Source organism: Notolabrus celidotus, chromosome 5 (genome assembly GCF_009762535.1).
Source record: "Notolabrus celidotus isolate fNotCel1 chromosome 5, fNotCel1.pri, whole genome shotgun sequence".
NCBI classification, from domain to species: domain Eukaryota; kingdom Metazoa; phylum Chordata; class Actinopteri; order Labriformes; family Labridae; genus Notolabrus; species Notolabrus celidotus.
In genome coordinates, this window is record NC_048276.1 from 29347100 (window position 1) to 29374073 (window position 26974).

The 26974-nt window shown below is 38.9% G+C and overlaps 1 protein-coding gene across 4 annotated transcripts; it reads right to left on the reverse strand.

Annotated features, from left to right (window-relative positions):
• On the reverse strand, positions 1 to 26164 carry LOC117812530 (hexokinase-2-like). 4 transcript variants are annotated; one of them, XM_034683370.1, is made up of 12 exons: positions 25954 to 26164; positions 25673 to 25825; positions 16919 to 17035; positions 9833 to 9995; positions 9411 to 9559; positions 9081 to 9200; positions 8767 to 8862; positions 6862 to 6961; positions 5209 to 5392; positions 4870 to 5025; positions 3830 to 4063; positions 1631 to 2119 (listed from the first exon to the last, which is right to left on the reverse strand). In XM_034683370.1, exons 1-12 carry the CDS (start codon positions 26074 to 26076, stop codon positions 1921 to 1923), a joined length of 1794 nt encoding a protein of 597 aa, XP_034539261.1. In that variant the 5' UTR covers positions 26077 to 26164; the 3' UTR covers positions 1631 to 1920. The 4 variants fall into 4 exon arrangements, with proteins under 4 accessions (XP_034539263.1, XP_034539262.1, XP_034539261.1 ...); XM_034683372.1 differs by lacking the exons at positions 25673 to 25825; positions 25954 to 26164 and adding an exon at positions 21296 to 21599 and having other exon boundaries at positions 1 to 2119; XM_034683371.1 differs by lacking the exons at positions 25673 to 25825; positions 25954 to 26164 and adding an exon at positions 17639 to 17821 and having other exon boundaries at positions 1 to 2119.
• Between the last annotated feature and the right edge of the window lie 810 nt (positions 26165 to 26974).

The window sequence follows — 26974 nt, forward strand, 5'->3', positions numbered from 1 at the left end:
TGTGAGAAAACATGTCCCTTTTTTATTTCTCATTCTATACATAAACAGCAGGTAGATTTTCAGCACCTCATCAAAAAGACTCAAACACATCTCTGGTTGATTTCAAGTATTTATCAAGTTTGCATTTTATCTCCAATGTTTCCTCTTCTGCTTCGATGTGACTTATTCTTTATCACTGTGAAACAAGTAGATTCAAACTGTGATTAAGTTTGAGAAGAATTTTCACACAAATGAATGCTTGGCTTACGTTTCTTTAGATCTGGAGGTTACACTTTAGGTTCATTTGTTCTTCATGTATGAAAATAGATATGTAAGTTTTAAACAGTATAACCATCATTATACTCCTACATACGATAGGATGGACGTTAAACAATGCATCCACTAGAGGGCGCCTCAAACAAACACACAAACCTCCTCTTCACTGCTGTCCACTAACATTCAGTTCCCACCTGAGCACCACCCAGCTGCTCTGTCGTACTTGTCTTTCACAACTCGTACAATCTGTCCTCAAAAGTTCCACCATTTTCCAAAGTATTCTTCTTTGTTGTTTTTCGCTGGTCTGTTGGTCAGACTGCTCAACACTGCCCCCCCCATTACCAATGGTACTACAACGTTTCACACATATCCGTAAGCTTCCAGAAAATATGAAGAAAAACGGCAGAAATGGCAGATGTCTCTGTTCGTGGCTGAATGTGGACTGCTGCAAGAGCATAAATAACCCTACTCTGTAATGGCTGCTCTGAAAACAATGATATGTGATTGCCCTGAATCTACTTGAAAAAGAATGCATCTGACTAAATATGAATGTGAAGCCAGATTGTCTAAGAGATTAACATCACAGCTCCATAAAAATGAAGCCAAACAGTTGGAGCTCTCCCTACTGATTGGTTGCCGTATAGGTCATAGAGCCTGCCTCCTGTATGTAAACAAGTGGGACACGGGTCAAACTCAAGCGGCAACCTCAGGTCGCAAAATATGAAGCCCATGTGGAAGTGTTATAAACTGCAATTCATCGAGAATCCGCTTGAGGCTGGCTGCAGAAACACCGGAAACCACATACACACCAAATCAAAGCAGATGATCTTTGCAGCAGAAATTAACATGTTTACAGCCTGGTACAAAAAACGGCTTCAGTCTGAAGAGCTGATTTCGGGGGGTGAAGTTTTTTCTAAAGCGACAGTTCAGAAAATATTAAGATTAGGAGTTTTTTTTCCCATTTAAGGACATGACTGAATTGACTTACAGGTGGGAACACATAGCTGTTTGCTAGGAGGCTCAAACCTGCCTCTTTACCTCACACTATGCCTGGTTGAGTTCAGCCTTACCAATATGGCTCCCACCACCGATTGGGTTCAAAACAGCGCGTAGGAACAGACAGGTGACGCCACTGACACTACGTCCATTATTTATACAGGCTATGGTCAGGCTATGGTCAAACTTTAAATAGTAAAATAATTGTCAAATTAAGGTTTTTTATTAAAGTTAGCTCTTCTGCTGATTAATGTCTATGTGTTACTTAACAGTCTCTGGCTGGAGACACACCTCCCATCTTTGGACACAGTGACTGAGCAGTATTATGTGTTGGTCTTAATGTAAAGAAGCATGAAAAGAGGTGAATATGAGCCCTGTGTCTCTCTGAAGACTTATTGATCTTGTTATTTATTTCTTCCCTGAATTTTTTCTCTTTGGCATTTGCACATTAAACGACAATCTTTGCAAAATAATATAAATAATCAGAGCATGAACACACCCTAATACAACATCTGAAAGCAATGAAATCTCTGAGATTACACCTGAAATGAGTGAAGACATCTGTGTTATATTATTAGGCTGTAATTCTTTTGTATTCAAATATTGCAGCTTTAAGAACAGACAGTGTCAGACTCCAGTGTTGTTGTAAATCATCTACATCTTCTTCTTTTATACATCTTCTACCTCCTCCTCCTCCTCTTCATCGTCTCCCTCACTGTCGTCCAACAGCCGCGACTGTAGAGCCAGCCGCTGCGCCACAGCCGTTACCATGGCAGCGCCCTTCCCGCTGCCGTCCTCGGAGACGAGGAAGGTGATGTCACAGTTGGGGGCGAGGAGGTGCACCGTCTCCTTGAGCTCCTCGCTGAAACTGTAGAGGAGGAGAGACGGAAGAGGAGAGGAGGAAAATACGATACAAGAGATGACAGAGAAAATTAGGAGAAGAAAGATAAGGAAAGGATGCAAGGAGATAAGGAGATAAATGTGGGTAAAAACACATTTTATGAAATATATCGTCAGCAAAATCTCATGTATTTCCATTGTGAGCACGTGCTGCTGTTACAGATGACAGAGTATAAACTGCAGGTTCAGTTTAGATGCAACACCCGCTGCAGATATGTCCGAAAGGAAACAACACCAAAGATAACAGAAGTGACGGCTTCTAAACACGGATTCATGACATTTTCTCAACACGCTGTTACTTTAAGAGACAGGAAGTGAGTTCATGTGTCAACCTGGAGCTGCCTGCTGACATGGTCACACAGAGACGCATGAATTTTATTTCACAGCTGCCCAAAAACTGAAACATAAACTTAAAAAAGGTTCACGTGCACAGTTGATACCTTCTCAAATGACAGAACTGGTAGAGTTTTGAATCAGCCCACAAAAAAATAACTGAGTTTGTTTTTAGAGACTTCCTGTGTCTGCAGACCAGCACGTAAAACTTTCAACTGTTTAAACTGTCTTTTTTTTAATATGTTTTGACGGTACATTACTGCAAAAGGTTGAATACACCAAATACCTTGGACTCTGGCTAGACTCTGAACTTTCATTTAAAATATGATATCAATCATATTGTTCAGAAAATGAACTTTGGTATTGGTGCTCTTTATCGTTCCAGCAATTGTTTTACATGCACGATCAGAAAACAACTTGTACAACAACTTATGCTCCCAATCATGGATTATGCTGACATTGTAAATCAGATTGCAGCCAACACAAATCTTCTACCTCTGAATTTATAACAGACTCTGCAGATTCACACTTGGCTGTCCATTCACAACCCATCACTGTATTATGTATGATGAGCTCGACTTACCCTCTCCCCCAATAAGAAGGCAGCAGCATTGGTTACAGTTCATATATAAATGTATACACTTTGATTACTCTGGCTATTTAAAACAGTTCATGATACCATTCTCCTCAAATTACCAACTGAGACACACGACACAACTTTTCTTTTCTGTTCCTGCTGTCTCCAAGTTGACGGCTCAGAAAGCGTTCATGTTCAAAGCTCCCTCAGATTGGAACATCCTCCCTGTAAATATTCGGTCCATATCATACTTTCCTCTGTTTAAAAATGCCCTGTCCTCCTACTATAGAAAAAGCTGCACCTGTCCATAATAACATACTAAAACCCCATCATAATACCAATTGATTCAATCATACAACCTATCACTCTTACTACTATGACCACTGACCCGACCACTTAACATTGACTGTTGATATAGGAGTGGTTGAGCCACTCTTCAGTTTGCTTTGTTGTGAACGAGATCTCCTGATTTCCAGTTGTATGTGTATGTGTGCATATATGTATACATATTATTTTTTCTCACTATGACTTTTCTTTCTACATATATACTTTTCCAATTATTTTTTTTAACCTAAACATTATTTGTAATGTAATGCTGTCAAACTTTGTTTAGTTCACCTGTTCTTTTTCTTTTTTTATGTGTGTATTGGTTACCTGTGTGTGTACTATATGTTCATATTGTAGGACCCCCTTGAAAACAGGAGGATATATCTTTAGGGGTTATACCTAATAAAATATTTTCATTGAAAACAAGCTCTTCTTTCTTACTTTGGATGTTTCCTGTAAACTGTCCCATCCACCCCCACGGTGGTCTTCAAGTGGTCCAGCCCACGGCAGACCCTCATGTGGTTGGCGATGGTGGCAAGGGCGGCGCCACAGAGACGGGCAGAGCGAGAGGAGATGGTGTCGCAGACCAGACGTACAATGCGGGAGTCGACCTCGTCCCACTTCAGACCCAATGTTGTGAGAATTCTCTGGGTGTTTTCCAGGCCGCTGTCTGGCCTGAAACAGAGACACATTGAGGATGTCAAAACAGCATGGAGGATCAAATATGGACACCAACAGTCAGGTGATTCAAAACTGGTATAGTGTTAGAAGTCTTAAAGAGATAAATGGCTCTCATAAATGGGCTTTATATCAGTTTACTGAAAATTGTCAAAGCGAAAAAGTCCAGATTAAGGAAAAATGTATCTTTTTCCTCAGCAGTAAAAACAAAAACAACCAAAGCTCTGTTCAGCTCGACAAATAGAATTCATGGTAACCTGTCACTGAGTTGGTACAAAGGAAAACAGACGTGAGCTCTTTTAACTTTGTCCTCTTATGATCTGCTCCAGTGATAAAATGGAAACTTGCAAGAGAAATCACATCTTAAGTTTGAATGAAATGTAAATGGACCCTGGCTGTAGAGGGACTCTGCAGAGCTCATGAGTTGAATCAAGGTCAGCGAAGGCCTCGAGGTGCAGACCATCCAGTCAGACGGGTTTATCAGAGAAAAGAAAGGACTAGAAGGCAGACTGCAGTCTTTGTTAACATGTCTCAGATGTCTCATATGAACAGATCTTTGCCCATTTATCCTGCATTAAATGAAGGCATTGCTCCTGCCTTGCATTATTATAAACTACTTAAATTTCATCATCCCCTGCAGGTTTAAACTTTTGACTGGGAACCTCGTTATATGAAACAAAGGGAGCAGAGGGAATGTTCAGTTCCAATTAAAACAACCAAACTGCACAACAACAACAGATAATCCCCCCAGCCTTTTTACAAAGCATGTATGATTGATTTTAGAAGCTCTCTCGAACACTCACTCTTCAATCTCAGAGATGAACTTTGTCTCAAATTTTTCCGGTGTCTTCAGCGCCTCTGATATTTCTCCTTTAAACAGCAGCTTCTCTTTGGTCAGCTTCAGCAGCACCAGCCGAACGACTTCTCCCAAATACATGCCGCTGATCATCTTCTCAAAACTACAGGAGAGGACAAATAACAAGAAAGAGAGAGGCTGAAAATATATTTATGAAGCACCAAAAATTGGGTAAAATCAAGATGTTTAAAGATAGTGAAAACACGTTGTAGTTTAAAAGAAGAAGTTTAGACAAATAAACTTAAGCATTTTAGCATTTTCTCTTGACTTTTTTAATCATACATACGTGTGGACGCCTTCATTTATAGATGTCTTGTCCACCTCAACGTCAAACTCCGTCAGGACATGTTTGAGGGATCCGTCGTCTCCGAAGCCGCCCCACTCTGTGTTGATGCACATCCGCCCATCCTCACCCTCCACCCGCTTCACGTTCTTCATCTCCTCCATGTAGCAGGCGTTGGTTCCCGTACCTTGAAATAAATGAATACAACCTTTTATATGATTTTGTTATACTTGTTTTTTTTATTTGGTGGCCACTCCTCATATTATTCTGGTACTTTCAGTATCGATAATAAACAAATATCCATAATAAAGTCTGTACGACTTTGTACACTTATGGCTATTAAGACAACTGCAGTACACATCTCAATGCTTGTGGGGCATCAGCCTTCACCATAACTTGACTTACAAAAGACAAACATTTACAATCCAAACCCTATCTCTAAGGATGAGTCCAGCCACCCTTTGGAGGAAACTCACTTCAGCCACTTGTGTGCAATCTTATTCTTTCCTTCCACCGCCCGATGATCTCCCCAGTCTGGGTCAGCAGTTCTCTACTCGTGCTGAAAACAGCCTGGGTCCAGCATTGATTTCCCTTCCTGAGCCGCCTGCCGGTTTGCCAGAACCTCTTTGAGGCAAACCGAAATAGCCTACCCAAACTCCTTCCACACCACCACCGGGTTCGAGGGTGACCGCTACACAGGCATCGATGGCCTTCAGGCCACAACTTCCAGCAGCCACTTTCACAATAGAGTCTTTGAACATGGTCCATTCAGATTCCATGTCCCCAACCTCCCTAGGATGCATGAGAAGTCCTTCAGGAGGTAGGAGTTGAAGACCTCCTAAGCAGAGGCCTCCACCAGATGTTCCCAGTTCACCCGTACCTCCAGGAGCCTTGCAAGGGCTAAGAGCTGGTACAGGACAAAACTGCATAGTTCCTCCTGGGTCCAGCCCTGCTTTCCCTTCCTGAGCTGCCAGACGGTTTGCTAGAACATCCTTGACGCCAACCGAAAGTCTTTCTCCATAGCCTCTTGAACTCCCCCCACACTCTGGTTTTTGCTTTCATGACCACCGACGCTGCAGCCCTCCTAGGGTTTAAGGGTTACCGCCATGACAGGAACCAATGGCCTTCAGGCCACAATTTCTAGCAACTGCTTTCACAATGGAGGCTTTGAACATGGTCCATTCGGAGTACCCAACCCCCTTCAGCCATTTCAGAGTCATGTCTGTTTTTAATGCAGTGCTGCCTGATGGCCTGAAGATCAAGTCCAACCAGTCTTGGTTTTGGTCCTTGTCCCTTTTGTACAGAGCTGTCTCCAGATTCTCTGATCTTTTAATGATATTATGAACTGTAGATGATGAAATCCACTAACTCTTTGTCATTATTCCCTGAGGAATATTATTCTGAAACTGTTGAGCTTTTCCTCACCCAGTCTCTCACAGAACCTCTTCCCAACTTTACTCCTGAGAGACTCAGCCTCTCTGGAGTGCCCTTTATATACCAAGTTATGTTACTAACCTGTTGCAAATAAATGGGGTTTGAATGATTTGTAAACCATAGAAATCTGTTTCCATCAACATTTTACACAGATAATTTACTCTAATCCTGTCAGGATTATCTCTGCGCATCCTGAAGTAGTTCAAATGATTGAATGTTTACCAATGATCATGCCGATCTCACAGCTCTGGTCTCTGTAGCCACAGCTCATCATGGTACCCACCGTGTCGTTCACCATGGCAACAGAGCCGATATCAAAGTCCTGCAGAGAGAGACAGGAAGAGAGAGAGAGAGAGAGAGAGAGAGAGAGAGAGAGAGAGAGAGAGAGAGAGAGAGAGAGAGAGAGAGAGAGGGACAGGTGTGTTTATGTCCTATTTATAATCTGTAAGCCAAATAACCTGCCTACACACACATTAGAGAAACTGCAGAGAGTCACAGTGTTCTTAAAGAAAGTCTGAGCTGCACCCTGACGTTACAGAAATAAGACAGTAAACATCCAGTGAGCTTTAAAACACCATAAACAGCAGAAGACTGCATTAAGGAAAAGTCATGTAACTTTTAAATATATATATTTCTGATAGATATTTTATTCTGAGGTTTGTCAGTCAAAATGAATACATCAGAGAAGAGCAGTGTTAGAAAATGTGCTTCAATGCTTTATAGTAGTATATATCTAAAAATACATCACTGCAGGTAAAAGAACAGCCCGAAAAGAGTCATTCAGAGCAGGTACTCAGCATAGCGTTAGTTCAGGCAGGCCACAAAGTCAAATTCAGCCCATGGTACATCAGCTGTTCTTAACATCAGTCCATCTCAGCCAACAGCTCAGCTGATCACACCTACATATCCAACTGGTTAATGTCATGATGGGCGTTCTATCAAAACTGCTTTAACCTGCCTCAACCCCAGCTCCTCTTCTTTGTGCTGTGTCTGATTTTATCAGTGTCATATGTATTGTATTACTGACAGTGATGGACAGTAACAAAGTAAATGTACTTAATTACATTTTTTGAGTATATGTAATTTACTTGAGTATTATTTTTTGGAGGAACTTATTACTTTTCCTCCAATACATTCAGAAGACAATTATTGTACTTTTTACTCCACTACATTTCTATCAATGCTCTAGTTACTCACTACTTTAGCTTTGATGTCAGCTCATTAATTTCCTTCTCTTTTCTGAAATCTGATCCTAAGACAGTAAACTGTGTTTGTGTAGTTCTGCTTGTCTCAGTGGTTTAGTCGTACCTGTATATCGTGCATCTCCACGGTTGAAGATGGAGCAAACAGAGCAACTTTCACTCAGATCAGGCAGTTCATTTAGAGGTGGTAATGATGGCTATAATTCTCCACCTGAGCACCCATGGCCATATCTTCAGCCCGTGTTAGAGGTTTTTGAAATGAAGAATGATACGTATCGTTTGAAATGTTCTCCCTGTTCTCACTCTGCCCAAACATACAAAAATGCACTGTCCAACCTGAGAAAGCGTGTTGAGCTACGTAAGTTGTCTGTGCTTGGAGTAACTTAGTTGCTGTTTTTATTACATGGTATAATTTTTAGAGATTTCAAGTAATGTCTTCTAGATAAACATAATGTAAGAGAATGTACTCCTAGTTATTCCCGACTGAATTTATGTATTGTGAAAATACAATGTTTAGAGATACTTTAAAAAGTACTTTGAATACTTAAGTATTTTTAAAAGCAAGTGCTCCAGTACTTTAACTCGAGTAATAATCTGACTGAACAACTTTCACTTGTATTGGAGTAATATTTGACCAAGAGGATCTATACTTTGACTTAAGTAAGGAATCTGTGTACTTTGTTCACCACTGATTACTGATGCTCCCTCTGTCTTTGCTGCTGCTCTCCCTGCCTTGGCTTTTCATGTATGTGCATGAAAGGGAGGGGAAGTGTGCTCTCCCTGCTTCAAACTTTAGCTAAGAACAGAGCTCTACCAACAAATGTAACTTACTGCATGATAATAATAATTCTCATTGATGAGTGTTCCTGACTGAAATAATTTATATTTATCATAGCAGTGTGTTAAATGGCATTGTTCATCTCACCCCTCTCCTTTGGATCGCCTCTTTCAGTAACTTCACCACGTCTTTACCCTCCACTCCAGAGCAGTTAAAGCCTTTGGTCCAGCGAATCAGGATGCTCTGAGTAGGAAAGAAATTCAATTAGGAAAGAAATTCAATTAATCCAAAAATCTAGATTAAAATGTTTTGACATGTCAAAAATGAGCTGAAAAGAAGCACTTGTTAAATTCATTATTGTGCATGAGAGACAAAATCAAATGTACAAATTTGGAGTAACATGTTTTTATTATAACAGTGATACTGGTTCAACACCATAAGTGTGTGGTTGTGTGTGAGACCTTGTCAATTTCCTTCTGTTCACAGGGGAAGGAGAAGGTGAAGCCCAGAGGAAGAGTTTGTCCCTTCAGATCCTGAGAGACGAGGAAATCACTGAGACACGCAGCGATGTGGTTGAACAGCTACACAGAGAGAAAGACAGAGGATTAATCCCATCATATTCATACTGTAGATTTAGATATAGGGATTGTAAGATAACATGCAGTATTAATAGCGCTGTGGATAAAATGAGCTTCTAAAAGATAATGGAGGACAGAAATGATCTTGAATTCTGGTTACTGAAACAAAAAAAAAAGACAGATTCAAAGGAAAAACATCTGCATGTGTGTTACCTGCTCTCCAGTCCCCAGCATCATTTCCTTTGGGATGGCACAGATCTGACTGTCCATCTTCAGCACCTTCTGCTGCTCCTCCACCACGCGGACATGGAGAACCCGAAAGTTTGTTCCACCAAGATCCAACGCTAAGAAGTCCCCCTTTTCTGCAGGGGGGATCAAAGGGAAAGTTAACAAAGGGTATTAAAACTTTAGTACATACATTAAAAGGAGGAAGTCCCAGAGTAACTCACGGTACGGTACAACACCTGATACATGGCCCACGATAATGTGAGCCAACCCCCATAAAGTCCCATGTGAGATTGTCAATTTTTACAGCAGAAACAAACATGTTCTCAGTGTGGAACAAAAACAGTTTTTGGTCAGTCTATATTTTTAACCTCCTACAAAGGTAGGAATTTTGTAATAATAATTCTCACCTGTCCCGTCAGGTGTGGCCCTGACAAAGGTGGGCAGCATCTTAACAGGCGCTCTGTGGTGCGAGTGTTTGCCCAAACCTCGGTTCATGTCCTTCTTCAGCTGAGCAGACACCTTCTGCAGCTTCTCCAGAGACAGACGGAAGGGGGTCAGGTACACGTCCACCTGTGAGGACAGGTACACAAAGAATTTATAAAAAACGAAGAAAGAACTAAAGTTTATCATATATATCTTATCATAGTTAATGTTTGAGGAGTCTCAGTTTCAAGTAAGAAAGTAAGTAAAGTTTATTTAGTATAGCACCTTTCACAGAGCATAGTCAAGAAGTGCTTCACAGAGTATCAAAATCGACAAGACAATAAAGTTAGCAATAAATAAGACGATAATGAAAGTATACAAAATAACAAGAAATTACAAAAGATGGTCGAAAGCCATGACAAACAAATTAGTCTAGCTGCGTTTTAAAAGTCTCAGTCGAATCAGCACAGCACACTTGGGGTGGAAGATTGTTCCACAGAGATGGAGCCACATGCTCAAAGGCACGGTCACCTTTAGTTTTCAGCCTCACACGAGGCACAGCAAGCAGACCATGGTCTGAGGATCTGAGAAGTCTACTTGGGATGTAAGGGCGGAGCAGGTCAGAGATATATGAGGGTGCTTGATGATTGATAGCTTTATATGTTCATGCAACTTTTCAGTGTCAGGTGAACGTATATTTAAAATCTTTGAAGCTGTTCTATTTGACTTTTAATTCCTTATTGTTGTTTATTTCAATCACACAAATATTTTCATGTTAATAAAATCCAAAATATATATTTTGCAGAGCATTATTATAAACACTGATAAATCTTTTTTTTTTTTTTACAGATTGTCTGTTTTAGAGTCAAAGCCTTGCAGTGACAAATATTTCATCAATGAACAGAATAACTAAATTAATGCATCACTTTGAAAAGCAAAGTCAAAGTTTGCAGTGTTTGAACCTGGGATAAAAAATTTCAAAAAAACACAAAAAACAGACAAGGGATTGTAATTGAATCATCCACAAGATGGCAGCATGTTGCCAAAATCATCAGAAAGTCCACAGCAGCTGTACGAACTGAATTAAAAACTGGGGACAAAAGAAATTAAATTAAAAGTTGGTCTGTTTCTTTTGTGTCGCCTTTAGGACAAGTTTTTGGGGATGAATGTTTGGTTAATTGCAAACAAAGTCAAACACAACACCAGCCCAGTTTAACCACTAGAGCTCTGGTTATAATAATCATTACCTAAACGCTGCATGATGTCATACCAGTAAAAAAAAAAATAATTTGTATAAAACCTTAATAGGCTGAGTCAGGATGTTGTCCATCCAGTAATCCAGTTATGAAGCAGCTTGTAGTATTTTAGGAATCTGCATCCTCTAAGAGAACAAAGCTGAGGATGATTGTATCTCAACACCAGGAGTTCTTCTGCTTGACATTACTGAGGGTTCACTCTACGTGTTTTAAGAGAAACTTAAAACACCTAAGAGAAGTACTGAGTCTGCAGTGACTGGCTGGCAGGTCTGTGTCAGTGTTAATGATAGAGTATTTAGGAACAGGAGCAAAATGAATTAATTCAATTAGATCAATAAATAAAAAAGCACCATTTGAGATATGTTGAACTAGCCTTTTAGCAATCCACCTGAGAGGCTATTGTTTAATTTTTCCTGCTTAACATTCATGTCCATCACAGAGCATATCCTGTCAGTTCAACATGGCTGATAGTCGGATTTACAGAAAAATGCTGACGCAAATCCTGCGAATGAAAGTTGGATATTTATCAGCTCTCTGACAGAAGTATGACTAATGTAATTCTGCAAATCAGATAACATATAAATGGATAACAAAGATTTTATGAATAAATTCTACAGACTTTATGCCCCTCATTTTAAATGTGTACGTTGGTTTCTATAACTCAGTACAAAGCAGTGGTTGCTTTAGAGATGAGTTTAAAATATATATTTAAATTGATAAAGATCAAGTCAAATGTTAAAAAGTTAGTGAGTCAAATTAACTGCTAATTTTTTTCCAGCTTTCCTTGGCTCTGGTAGAAGTTTTACAAGAGATTAGAGATGGAAGTATTTTGGGGTACAAAAACAATGCCCCCAAATGTATGTAGTAGGACTGTTGTGTTGGATCTGTTCTGCAGGATGCTGGATTAGGCGTCACTGGATTTCCGGTTTTGGAAAGCGGAAGTAAACAACGACCAAGCTGATAGATAAACTGCTTCTTTAGCATCACTTCTGATTTTAAAAGTTCAGAAGTGGTTTATGTGGAATTTAATAATTTTCCTTGTACCTAAAAACTGAGTGCCCCCATCATATTTAGAAAAAAGAAGAAGTGTAAAGTTAGCGCTGTGCATTGTGGGAAACATACGTGAGGCAGACTGGTCTGATGCATACTGAGACATTTTCCTGAATCAGTACATCAGGGTAGTTTTGGCATACTGCAGATTTTGCTCTTTTTCACATTCTACATACTGTATTTACGCCAAATCAGTACGTACTAGTAAAGTAGACAGTTTTGAAAACAGCCATAAAGAGCGGGTCATGCAGTGTCCAGTCTATCTGTAAAAAACACAGGGTCACCTGTTAGTAGCTAACTCATGTTGTGACAATCTTTACTGTTATTTCACACTTTGATCACTCTCCACAAACACAAATAGAAATGCCTGCTCAGCTAAGCATGTCTCAATAAAGGCATTTTAATTCAATAAATATTTTATTTTATTTCAGTTTTAAATTATTCTTTTATCTTAATTATTTTAATTCCATAACACTGTACATATGTCATGTGTTTGTATTTTATTGCAGCCCCCCCTGGAGAAAAATGCACCAGGCTCAACTGTTATCAGGTTTACTATGTAGTTTGGTGGAAAAAAATCTAAATGTTAACATGTATGATGTTCAGTTACACAACAACAGAGTGGAAAGCTTCTGTGTTTCTGTTAAATTTAGGAGTTTCTCTGGTGTATTCAGCAGGAAGAGGCCAGGCTCGTACGACATGTAATGATCCTCTGGAGATGGCAGTAACAATTCACTTTGCTCTTCCTGTTTTCCGCTTCCTTTGAAGCTGGAAAAACACTGTTCAGTATTTAAATGCTGGACTGGGCAGCTTCAACCTTCCAGACTGCATTTGAATTTTACTATCACTCCGTGTGTGCTTTTCATACTGAGTATGCTCATAAAAACCTGGTGCCATTTTATCCGTGCAATAACATACCTTACTATCGATTCATAAGATAGAAGTGTAGAAGTGTACATAGTGTATATATCTCTCTTATATTTACTATATTTAATTGTATTTAATTTTATATTCCCATAATCATTATTGCTATTGTTATTATTTAATTTAGTTTAATTTATTTTAATTTTTTTAAGTATGTAAGCACATTGTTGTGTTCTCCTGTCCCCTGTTGTAAGCTTCAGAAATCTAGCTATCCTGATGTGCTAGTGATTTCAGTGTTCCCATCCAAATGAGCTGAATTAAACCATAAATCCAATATAAGTAGTTACAGACACACCTGGAAATAGCACACCCTTCAAACTGTGAAGGTATAATATAATATACTATATATATAATATAATAAGTCTGGGAAATGTAGGTGCGTCTGCATTTTGCAGTGAGACGCCAAGTTTCAACATGGAGGCTCAGACTGGATCACCAAGGACCAGTTTCATCACAGTTGTTGTTTAGTGTGACGGTATCTTGGATTATGTATTGCTTGGCAGTCTGCACAGTTTTTCTAACACCACACATGGATCTAAAAACCCAGACAAGTTTCAACAGCCCTGCTGCTGCCATCCCCGAACGACCTGATTCAAAGGGTGATAACAGGGAGGAACTCTTATGAATAAAGCTTCCTATTCAAACACAGTGAGGTTTAAGGCTCTGTTATGTTTTGTACTTTGTTTAAAAAAAACTGTCTTTTTACTTCAAATAGCAGCAAGTAAAACCAGGCATCTCATTTGAAGCCAGTGTTAGCCAAAAACGGCTGAAATGGTGGGTTTTGCAAAGCTATTTAAGTCAAACTCATTCAGATATTTTTGTCTGCATCATATATGTGATTGTATTAGGCTAACTAACTTAGGCCAAAGCTAGCAAGTCCCAGGTTATAATACTAAAGGATTAAGGCCTAAGTCCTGGTACTATCTGATACTATCATGCTAACAAAGCACGGCAAAATGTAACAGGACCCAAGTTATGATATCATACTGACTGATAATGGATGAGGGAAACCAGCTTAAGTTAATAATATCATGCTAACTGATTTAGCCTAATGCTAACAAGTCCCAATGATGTCATGCTATCAGATTGAGAACAAGGCTAATGTGTAACAGGTAACACTATAGTGCTAACAGCCTGAGGCTAAAGAACCCATGGTTATTATATATCTTGAACAACTGGGGCCAGTACTAATGTGTGCCTGGTCATGGTATCATACAAGAACTGAGGCTGAGTTCCTAGTTAATAATATAATGGTACCTTAAGGTAACAGGTCCAAGGTTATGATGCTATGACACTAAACATTGCAGGCTAACACTGAAAGGTCAAACTGACACACTGTAAAAATGAAAACTTAAAATTGTTGGCCTGAAATGATTTTTTGGTTAAGTAAACCAAACATGTTCCATTTTGTTTCAAACAACATCAAAGTAATTATCTCAGCTACCTGTATGAAGTTTGTTGTACAAAGTTTGTCTAATTTCATAAGTTAGGTTGGCAAAACTGTAAATTATGGGTTTGAGGCTATAGGCTATAGGCTATTTGAGTATGCTTCAGGCAAAGTACAGGGTCTCCAACTCAAATCTACAGGGGTCTTCCACACTTTCAATTCCCCACATGTGGCACCATCTCTCCTGTCCTGTGAGGATTTGATCACCCTAAAGGTGAGTATTTTCTTTGAGTATTGTATTGAAACTCTAGCTCTCCAGTTGGTCAAGTGATGGTGAATTGATTACCGGTTAATGTAACTTTAATTTGTTTAGTTAGTTCGTTTAATAAGGCGTGGTCATTACCAACAGTTAGCCGCCTTGAACATTAGCTAGCTACTTTGCAGGTGTAAAAACGGTGCAGTAACGTGCAGTAACAAAGGAACATTTTCTGAACAAACAATAATAAGTTGGCACAACTTTCATTTCGTAGTATGTAGAACTCAAAACTTTAAGTGACACTACATATGAATGATAAGTTATCTCAACAAAAACTCATCAGTTGGCTCAAATGTAAGATTTCTAGTTAGCCTCAAAACTCAAAAATCTAGTGCCGACAGGTGCCTTGAAATTTTGAGTTTTCACAGCTTTTTAGTTTTAACAGTGCAGGGACAGAAGCTAAAGAGTCTGGGGTCTTGATATCATGTTAGATGATAATTGTAATAATTACTTTATTTATATATCACTTTTAAAACCAAATGTTTACAAAGTGTGTTGACGGACAGAGCTAGGTAGGAACTCAGGAGGATGACAGAATAAACATTGGACAGTCAGGCTACACACAGAGTCTTCCAGGAAATTCAAACAGTGTAACGAAATGCTGCACAAAAGGTCAACAAGAATAATACAAATAAACGTTAAGTTGAGTTAAAATGCAATTGAAAAGTGAAATCACACAAAGTAATCTGTAAAGGTGCGAGCCTCATCTCCTCAGGGGAGGTCGTTCTTAAACCAAGGGATCCTGAGAGAAAAAGCTTTATATAGTTTTTATTACGACAGCTCTACCGACAACTCTTTGACCAAAATAGGTAATGCATTAGGATGGTTTAAACAGTTGTGTTTGCTCTGTTAGATGCATTCATTAAAGACAAAAGTCAGACAGGTAATTATTTTGGTTCTACACAGTTTGCACAATTATTTCACAATTTTCCAAGAGTTAATCTTGGTTCCAGACTAAGGATCAGGATTGGGTTTTGGAATCGAGCCATTATCCAAATAAACACCGCTCCTCTTTTTGTCTCTCTTTCTCATAAGTTGCTGTAAATTTCCAGAGACGTGTTCGCTCAGGCCTCGTCTCGCTGTTTCTCTCTATGTTGTTAAACTTTTTCTTCTCATTATTTCCTCTTTTTTTTGTCTCTTGTCTCTACACGCTCATGTACTTAAGCGAAGGCAGGGCTGACTTCATTCCTCCATCATGACTCTGATTCAAATGCATGATTTGTTTATTGGCTTAGGACAGCCTTTGGCATGTACAGTGGCATCAAACCAGCAGTGGAGAAGAACTTAAGTCTGTTACTTAAGTAAATGTAAGCATTACATTTTAGTATTTTGTAGTAAAACATAATCAAAAGAGTGTTATGGTTTTTTGGGGGCTGAGGAAAACATGTATTTAATTATGAAAAGCTTCACTTTGGCTTTCGAGGAACTGCAATTCAAAAAAGATGTTTACCACCTGCACTGAATAAGTAACATGCCTCCAGCATTAGGGTCATTTTTTATTCTAAGAAGAAAGAAGAATACTAAGAAAAAACATCATAAGTGTAGCACGTAAGTGATCATACAAAAGTCTGCAGAAGTTTCACAGAAATAAATTTCCCCCACCTGACCCTGTGAGATTTCAACTTGGGGAACTTTTAAGCACTCTGAAAATGGGAAGTCTGTTACTGTAAATGTAATGATTGTTTGATGATCCTCATGAAGGAGTCATAAATAAATAAACTCAGTGGTTTCCTAATCTGAGAATCCTCCCAGCATCAGCTGTAACTCCCTTAAACACACAGTTTCTTCACACAGCGTGGAAGATATTAATCACAGTGACACAAAGGTTGCATAATAACACGACTGCAGTCACTTAGGCATCCTGATAAATATTTAAAGTTGCAAAGTTGAAGACTCAGCTGAAACCTTGAATACCCTTTGACAGCAACATTTTTGTTTTTCCCTTTTTAATCGTATTCCTCTCATCAAAGTTTCCTTTTTCGTTCAGTGGTGCAATAATGGTCCCAATCTGTTACTCAGGCAACATCCGAAATACCTAAAGTTTACTCAACTAGCACTCACTGGAGGGAATGATGACCCCTTGTAGTGGAAAATGTAGGGTTATTTATGACGAAGCTTCCTCCCTTGGTGCACATACCTCAGTGAGGGTGTCCGGAGGGATGCCGTCCAGGTGCAGGTGTGCTGTGTCTCCGCTCATTTTGGCCTTCTTGGACGCCTGTGTGATGCTGCCACCGTTTGCTTCTCTGTTGCTCATCTGCACAGAGGAGGTTAAAGAGTTAGTTCCCCAAAAGTGCATAACAGATTGTCTGAATCTTATCAAGACAGAGTCACACAAAGACTTCTGTAACCAGAGCTACACACTGGAGGAGAAAAGGTCTCGTTTTAAGTAATAACAGTTAGTTAAGCCTCGAAAATGTGGTCTGACTTTGGAAGCATGCATCTAAAATTGATTGAAATAGATATTAACAACCTCAAACTTCCAAAACTGGAACTTGATGTCATGGCTTTTAGTTTATGTTTACTGTTTATTGTTAAGATAATGCCTTTACGCTATGTGGCAAAAGTTGTCAACTAGCAATTATCGTTAGCTTCCAACAGTGCTACCAAAATAGGCCATGTCATCAAAACCTGAAGGAGGGTGGAACTTAGCTGCTAAATGAAAACTATCTAACACAAGAGGAATAAGGAACTGGGATTAAACAAAACTACATGAAGAGTTATCCCTAACCCGTAAGTAAACTAACTAACTAGCTTTGTTAGCTTTCAGCTAGCATGGCTGATTCAAAGTTTGAACAACAACTGGGCGGAATAACTTTCTTTTTATCTTTAGTGATTACATTTATTTATATTTGAGTACCTTAACATTTTTCCGAGCTAAATTCTTTAAACAAAGCATTCAAGCCCGCAAGGCTCCATACTTGGACCAATCTTGTTTTACATCTATTAATGATCTACCCAATGTATGCAAAAATGTGAATGTTCAATTGTACGCGAATGATGCTGTAATCTTTAGTCATGCAAAAACTGATCAGGAAGTCGCAAAGACTCTCTCATCAACTCGAACTGATGTGCAAGAATGGCTCACAATGTCATGTCTGCTTTTGAACTCTAAAAAAACTGTTTGTATGATGTTTACAAAAAGACTCAAAGGACACACTCAGATGTGTTCCTAAAAGGAGAAGAACTGGATATTGTGCAGGAATTTAAGTACCTCTGTGTCACACTGGATTCCACTCTGTCTTTTAAGAACCATGTTAAAAACATTTAAAAAACAATCAAATTTAATCTGCATAACTTCAGGCAAGTTAGACCTGCATTACCTGAAAGTGCTGCCAGGATGTTTCTTCATTCTATGATTTTTTTCTCATATAGAATACTGTTTAACAAACTGGTCAAATACAAATGCAACAACACTCAAACCAATAGAATCTCTTTTTTATGCTATATTATTTTAAATACACAGTGTTTTTGATCCGCTGTGGTTAGCCAGGTTTATTTTTATTTTTGGTCTCTTGAACACTAAAACTTTCAGTTCTGTTTCACAAACATCAACAAAAACGAAAATGAAAACATGTTGAAGACTCTTCCCAGTTCTTGTTTTATCTGCTAAACTGGAGTATAATGTCTTGAAAGATCTAATAATTTTGTGCACAAAATTCAAAGACACCATGTTTCTGCATTTTTGAGGAACATCACTGAAGAAAAAAACCCCACAATCAACCACATAAGGTTGTAATCATCTGGCTAAAATACACCTTCAAAATATGTTATAATAATATATTTAATATCACCAAATACTTCTCTTATTAAAGACATGCTGTGTGATTCTCATCTGAAAGTAACACTGACCTCCCACAGTGAAATAACTTCCTTGTAAACCATCAAACACCAAGACAGGTACTTTCTATAAACTCATAAAACAGATTAACAAAGAGCTCTGGATCCTGAGTGAGTACGATCCAATGACTCGGTTTAGTGATGCATCCGTCACTTCAATCAGCTAATATGGTCTTATATGACGGCACTCAAATATTTGCGGCACTCCACCAGCTGTGTTTGGACCCACCATAACTCAATATTGGCTTTGTAGCTTGGGGCCGATCCCTTTAAAGCTTTAAAGTGTTGTATATTTGGTATGAACCTGCTGGACCGGACTACATTCCTGTTCCTAGTCTCCTTTTAACACACTCACTAGTGTTATGTCATCTGTATTTCTGTTAGCCATGTTAGCGGTTAGCAATGTCTGGTTTACCACTTAAGTCCACACATATCTTGAAACTGATCAAACTGATAGAGATCGTCTTGTCAAGAGGATAAATCTGAACAAGTGTTTAATAAGTTCCCTTTGCCCCCTCAATTTTGACAAAATAGTAATAAACAATGTAATATCTTAACAACAACTGGATGGAACCAAGCTTAATACAGGTACTCAGGACGCCGACATGATGGAGCCTACCAAAAATGGTGACCGTCTCACTTTTCCTCTTGTGCCACAAGAAAGTTAGGGATTACTAACCCCTTATTTTGAAAGATGGTAAAAGCCAACATTACTGAAGATGATTACGTAGATGCATGAACTCATAGCTTAATCAATATTAGCTAAAACCCTAGCTCACTTAAGGATTGCAATGTTTTGCAACTATTGGATGTATTTGCAACAGACAGTTTGGTTCAGGTCATTCATCTTCCTTATGATAAATGATAACTTCCATGCTACATTACAAGAGGTCTGAGTGAAGCATTCAGCAAAGTTGTCCACTTCACCACATCCTCAAAGTTATTCTGAAGGAAAACAAGAGTATCTTCTGTAAAAGAGGTACCTCTTCTTTCTGCAGGATCACAAGTTTTTGTTTTGTTATTGGTCATTTAGAGTCTAAAAACAGGAAAGTCCAGTGACAAACTAAAGGGGAACAAGCCTATTTCACTTCCACCTGTTTTCTATCATCAGACTGAGCCGGGTGAAGTGTTTTAATAGAGTCCTATGACGAACGCATGTACCAAACATGTCAAGCTGTTAAAAAACTACATTTCATTAGAGGGGTTTTTACCTGTAGATGGCAGTCATTATGTACATTTTAAACAAAAACTGAGGAATTTTAATACTTTATTCTCAACTGGTGGGATCAAGACTGACATTGATTAACAGCACTACTTAATATCCATATAAATAAGTCTTTAGCTACAAAAAGTGGTGTGTGGTTTAGTTATTCTTTAAAGGCTGTGAAATATTTGTTCTGTGATTGAATTTCAAGTCACATTAAGTATCCTCTTGTCCTGTCTTACAATTTTTATGTTGCAAATGGAGCAGCAGTGATGAAAAAAACAAGTCACATTAACTGTCATCATCATCATCATCATCATCATCCTCATCGTACTCCCCTGAAGAAATCAAGAAGTTATGACATCTTAGACTTCACGGGAGCTCCACCTGACGACAATACTGCATTACATTTTGCTGTTTTTGGGTGGAGTGTACAATATAGACCCCTGAGGCTCTTCTACTGCACCTACTGATGATGTCAGAGGCAAGTTTTTGTGGCTTAACCTGCACACGTCATCGCAAAGAGAACATAAGCATGAATGCCAACCCCTACCTGAGTGAGGTTTGTTTTTATACGCTGTTATTAAGCCACGCCCCATCTCAGTCACACCTGAGCAGGGTCTAAACTTCCGCCTGTTTCTGTTGCTCTCTTCTTTTCAGATCTGACAAACAGTCTGTGGAAATTTTAGCATCAAGCAGCTCTGGAAAACTTGGAAGTTTCACTTAAAACTCTTTAACTTTAAAATATCTTTAAAAACTTTTAAAGCTGAAAAAATACTCCTACTTTTTAAAACTACGGAAACTGTCACTGTCCCGAAAAGGAGTCACAACTTGTAACACTAACTTAAACTGACTGATGGTATTTTTTGCAGACCGTTACAAAGTCACGCCCCGTAGACCCACAACTGAACAGAGACTAGAATAAGAAATGTTTCTGTTGTTGCTGCTTCTTTTCTTTCTGGTCAGATCCATCCAACACTCTATGAACATTTTAATATCAGACCGATTTGGAACAGCTTTTATTTCTTGATTAAAAACAGCTTTGTAAGGTGTAAGGTTGTCCAAACTTAGCTGTCCCAGCAGCCTACAGCAGCACCAGCAGAGGCTTTCAGACTCATTTAACTATATTTAAAGGGTTTAAGAAGTACATCTTAACCCCCTGGAAATGACAATGGATCACCCAGTTCAATGACTTGAATTAAAATAAAAAAATATCAGGTAGAGACAGGTCAATGATTAAATTCGGGGTATCAGGGTACCTTAAAGTAGGCAGATTGCCCCTAAAAGGAATTAAGGAGCTAAAGTTAAAAAATGGGGATACAACTTAAATCTTTAAATAAAGTACAAAAAAACCCAAACATGTTCTAAAGAGCTTTGAAAACTTAAAATTCAGCTGACAACATCTCTCTGAACAGATAATTTCACAGGTAGAATCATTTTGTTTTTTTAGCATAGTGAATTTAAGAGTCTGACCTTTGCGTCGTGCGTTGCGTCGCTTTCTCTCTCTGACAGGAGTGAACTTCCTCAATGAAGAAGAAGGAGTGTGAGAGCAGTCTGTGAGAGTTTACACCCACTTCATCAAGTAGAGAAGTCATGTCGCAACCCGAAGAGAAGCTGCGTCTGTTTGGTTTTTGACTAAGGTGGAGGATGTTTGACGCGTGAGGTCTGGCGTATTTTACGCGCAATTCCAAAACAGCTGATCCACGGAACGAGCCGACACTGGGAAACACAGCCGAGCCGAGAGGAGGGGAGAGGATACTGTGTTTGATAGAGATGAGGGGTGAAAGACGCTGAAGGAGGGTTTGTTTGGTTTGATGGTGGAGGTGTGTCTCTGTGCGTAAAGGCGCGCGACAAGTTTGGGATCAGTTCAAGATAAAAACACAATTACTGCAATAACTGCTACAAAAGTACAACTGTGAGGTACTTCTCGAGTCTTTTCTTTTTGAGCTGCTGTCTACTTCTTCACAAGGATTATTTTTGGTAATTCAAGTATAAAATCTGATATATCGTATCATGTAACCTACCAGACAGGTTATTTAACTACAGATAAAACAATACGATGATAACTGACGATCCTGTTCATGTCTGGAGACATTTTAAAGAATGAAAAGAGTAAAAAAAATATGATTCCAGCTTCGTGGTTGTGAGAATCTACTGCGTTGTCTCTTCTTGAGTAGCTTTTAGCTGGTTATGAAAGAGACTAAAATTTAAACTGACGGCTCTCTGAGAGCTACAAAAGAAAACCAGATTCTAACAGAGGGCAATTTCAATGTTATACTTTTTTTTTTGCCTGAAATCACTGACATGGGTTAGGTGTCAACAGGGGCGTGGTATGGGGAAAAGTTAGGATGACTGGGACCATGACCTGACAGGGTTCCAAAAATATGAAAACATTTGGGATAGGGGTTTCTTCCAAATTCCTTCCAGGGGCCCAAAATCCCTGATGGCACCTGTGGGTTGAAGAATCCGACGTTTGCACTTTCTCCACTGCGACTCTTACAGTGTGTAAAAATCTGACAATTAACTTACCTGACAGGTACAGGACAAGACATCAAGCCTGTCCACAGGGTTTTATTGACAATCATTTGATGTTATGTCATGTAGTTGTATTGTGGAGATGTCATTTTGATTTTTTTCTTGTAACTGAGTATGTCCATTCTGCTTCTCCTCAAGAAAATGTCTTCAGCTTTAATGAACTAAAACCATAAATAGTCTTTAACGAATGATTGGACTACACGTGGATGCCTTCATGTTCACTACACCTGTACAACAGTAAACGTCATGAATGTTTAAGTACTATTGTGTGCCAAGTGTATTTAAATCAGCCCTGAACAAACAGGTCGTGCCAGTTTGTCTCCTTTTTTCCTGCAGCAGATCACCCTGCACAAGCAGAGGAATTCAAGCTATTTTTGATCTGTGTTCAAACATACAATGAGAAAGAAAATTAATAGCCCATTTCTATATAGTACGGTGGCCCTGAAGGTCAACTGCAAATACAGTATATTTTAAGATTGGACTTTTCACTGAAGGAGATATTCACAAAAAAATATATATATATACAGTTGGTACGGAAAGTATTCAGACCCCTTCACTTTTTCTACATTTTGTTATGTTACAGCCTTATTCCAAAATGGATTAAACTCTTTTTTGCCCTCAACATTCTCCACACAATACTCCATAATGACAAAGTGAAAAATGTTTTGTAGAAATTTTTGCAAATTAATTAAAAATAAAACACTCAAATATCACATGTGCATAAGTATTCGGACCCTTTACTCAATACTCTGTTGAAGCACCTTTGGCAGGGATTAAAGCCTCCAGTCTTCTCAGCTATGATGCTACAAGCTTAGCACACCTGGATTTGGGGAGTTTCTCCAATTCTTCTTAGCACATCCTCTCAAATTCAATGAGGTTGGATGGGGAGCGTCTGTGCACAGCTATTTTCAGGTCTTTCCAGAGATGTTCAATCAGGTTTAAGTCCGGGCTCTGGCTGAGCTACTCAAGGACATTCAGAGACTTGTCCTGAAGTCACTCCTTTGTTATCTTGGCTGTGTGATGAGGATCGTTGTCCTATTGGAAGGTGAACCTTTGCTGCAGTTTGAGGTCCAGAGCACTCTGGAGCAGGTTTTCATCAAGAATCTCTCTGTACTTTGCTGCGTTCATCCTTCCCTTGATCCCGACTGGTCTCCCAGCTCCTGCTGCTGAAAAACATCCAACAGCATGACACTGCCACCACCATGCTTCACTGTAGGGATGGTATTGGCTAGATGATAAGCGGTGCCTGGTTTCCTCCAGACATTCAGGCCAAAGAGTTCAACTTTGGTTTCATCAGATCAGAGAATGTTGTTTCTCATGGTCTGAGAGTCCTTTAGGTCCCTACTGGCAAACTTTCATGTGCTTTGTACCGAGGAGTGGCTTCCGTCTGGCCACTCTATCATAAAGGTCTGATTTGTGGAGTGCTGCAGAGATGGTTGTCCTTCTGGAAGGTTCTCCCATCTCCACAGAGGAACGCTGGAGCTCTGTCGGAGTGACTGTTGGGTTCTTGGTCACTTCCCTGACTAAGGCCCTTCTCCCACAATTGTTCATTTTGGCCAGGCGGCCAGCTCTAGGGAGAGTCCTGGTGATTTCAACTTCTTTCATTTACGTATGATGGACACCACTGTGCTCCTCAATACAATCCTGTCTCGGAGGTCTACAGACAATTCCTTTGACTTCATGGTTTGGTTTGTGCTCTGACATGCACTGTCAACTGTAGGATCTTATATAGACAGGTGTGTGCCTTTCCAAATCATGTCCAATCAATTGAATTTACCACAGGTGGACTCAAACCAAGTTGTAGAAACATTTCAAGGATGGTCAGAGGAAACAGGATGCATCTGATCTCTATTTTGAGTTTTAAAGCAAAGGGTCTGAATACTTATGCACATGCAATATTTGAGTTTTCTATTTTTAATTAATTTGCAAACATTTCTACAAAACATTTTTCACTTTGTCATTATGGAGTATTGTGTGTAGAATGTTGAAGGAAAAAATGAATTTAATCCATTTAGGAATAAGGCTGTAACATAACAAAATGTAGAAAAAGTGAAGGGGTCTGAATACTTTCCGTACCCACTGTATATCATTAATTGCAAAAATAAAATAAAATAAAAGCAGTTAGAAAGCATAAAATATGCTATTTAAAAAAAACCTCTCCCTCACAAAATGTCAAAAAATGCAAAAAAATAACATTAGAACATATATGTTCACAAAATGTCTATCTATATTGTGAAATGCTTAGCATATTTAAAATATTAATTAAATTCTATTAAATATAAAGGATTTCTTTGTTGTATTTGAAGCCTCTTAGTACCAGGAATGGGGGATTTCCCCTTCTATTGATGAAAAAAATAATGCAAAACTAATAGTTCATTAAATAATTCTCACTGTGTAATAATTTCAGCTGTAACTATTCTTACTGTGTGGTATTGGTGTTCTCAAGTAATGCCTCTTATTGTCTCCATATTAATGCCCACTCTGCAGGATTTGACAATCAGCTCTGAGAAAAGTTTGAACTTCAGCAACAATGTGTTCTTCTAAACTTTGTTCCTGTTGGTGAAACAGTGTGAAACATATTGTGACAGATTCTTACAAAACCACAGTCTGCTCGGGCCTCACAGGAAACACTAACCTCAGAGCAGCCGTTTGAAAGAAATGTTTAAGAACCAACATTACTGAGGAAGAAAACAGAGATGAGATCAAACTAAAGATCAATGTTTCAAAGAGCCTCCAACAAATTAACCTCCTAAGACCCAAGCTCTTTTTTCATATGCATTTTTGATGTCCCTTTGCTGATAAGTATAAAAACTAAGCATCATCTTCTGACATGATGTAGTTTTAGAGAAAAATTATGTGCACGTACAGGACACGCGGTCTGATTTTCCATAAAACACAATAAAATCACCATTATGTAATAATGTGCAAAACTCTTTATTTCCACCCTGAACACAGCATTACTTTTCCTGACTGCTTTGCATTTATTGAATCAGGATGTGCCGGCTTTGGACCAGTACATCCTGATCAATTCTTTTTATATATACTGTTCTACATAGTTCAGTGGAGTCCAGCCTTCTCTGTCCTGCTCAGTTTCCTCTTCATGCTCGGCTAGGTTTGGTGTCATTGTAGTAGCCCTCCAGCGCATTCCACATCAGAATCAGAATAAAAATAGTCCTTATTGCAAAGTAAGTTACTCATTTACCCATGCAAGGAATTCACTGAGATGTATTGGTGCATAACATTGTTGAATCTGAGTGGACGGTTATATAAAATTTGAAGAAATACCTTCAATGCCTGTCAAAATAATAAAAGTACCTGTCTTGGACTGTCCTTGAGGGCTTGGACCAGGTGTGGGCTCTTCAGGGCTATCGTTGGAGGCATCAGCTTCAATCTGCTGAGTCCGATGGCGGCGTCTGGGAGTGTGTGATCTGGCAATGTCATAGTCTGAACCTGTACCTGTTCCTGAAGCTGTTGACAGGTGTTGTAAATTATCATCTTGCTACAAACATTGAATGGTGCCGTGTCTATAAGTCTATGTATTTCCCTGAAGCCCTAACTGCCTAAACAAAGCAAATATACACTGGGTCTTGGCTCACCATCATTTTCACAACGCAGGGGTTTACATCCCCTGCTGTGCTCAGTGGGCTGAGGTATAGGGTCCTCATCCCCACTTCTGTCATCCTCGCTGCTGCTTTGCTCGGGTGGTGGGGGCTCAGCATCCTGGATGGCAGAGTTGGCCCTAACCGACTTGGTGCCCTTGGCAAGATTTTAACTGGTGCCCCTTGTATTGTAACCAACTCCACCAACAATCACATCACATATACACTTAAAGACAACTAACATACAGCTTTATGTTTTACACGTTTTCTTATTTTAAAAGAACACTAATAAAATGGTAACAACGCTGATATTAAGCAGGAAAAAATACAATTTCAAAATACATAATGTAATAGTCTTAGCATTTATTCAGTCATTATGTAAAACAAAAATTTTCAAAGTACAGACACTTTCAACAAAGCAACAGTAATGTATTAAGTGATGACTGAAAATGCATAGCCAGAAGTAAAATGCTTATTTAAGCCTAGCCTACATTTTCTATCTAATTAAGCTGACAGCTTCCAAAATGTAAAGAAAACAACAAAAACAAAACAAAAACAAGTAAATCATGAACATTTATGGACTTCAAAAACTGATTTGGAAATCTTTTTTTTTTTTTTTTTTACAAACCCAATGGTGAATCACGCTTTTAAATGTTTACTGGTATCATTCCTCAATTTAACCCAAAATTAAATTAGAGAAAACAATATTGTTTTTCCTGTTATCTTCAAATTTTCTTCCTCACTCATTTAGGGTGCAAGCAGTGCCCCCTATGGACAACCGGTGCCCCTAGCATTTGCCTGTACTGCCTATGCCACGGGCCGGCCCTGCTGGATGGCATCATCATTGTAGAAAAATCTTCCCAGTCTGAGTTGTCTCCACCATTTAAGCCCAAAGTAAAACACCCTACATAAAAAAAATCAAATACAAACCTCCATGTAGATTTATTCATTTATCCATTCAGTTATCCACTCATTTATCCATTCATTCAATCAATCAATCAATCAATCAATCAATCAA

Coding starts and splice junctions, on each gene's coding strand:
- LOC117812530 (XM_034683370.1), bottom strand. CDS start 26,076: ATGCTGAGCCCCCACCACCCGAGCAAAGCAGCAGCGAGGATGACAGAA. Junction 4,064..4,869: donor TTCATCTCTGAGATTGAAGA/GTGAGTGTTCGA, acceptor TCTCTGTTTCAG/GCCAGACAGCGGCCTGGAAA. Junction 2,120..3,829: donor GTTTACAGGAAACATCCAAA/GTAAGAAAGAAG, acceptor CCTCCTCTACAG/TTTCAGCGAGGAGCTCAAGG.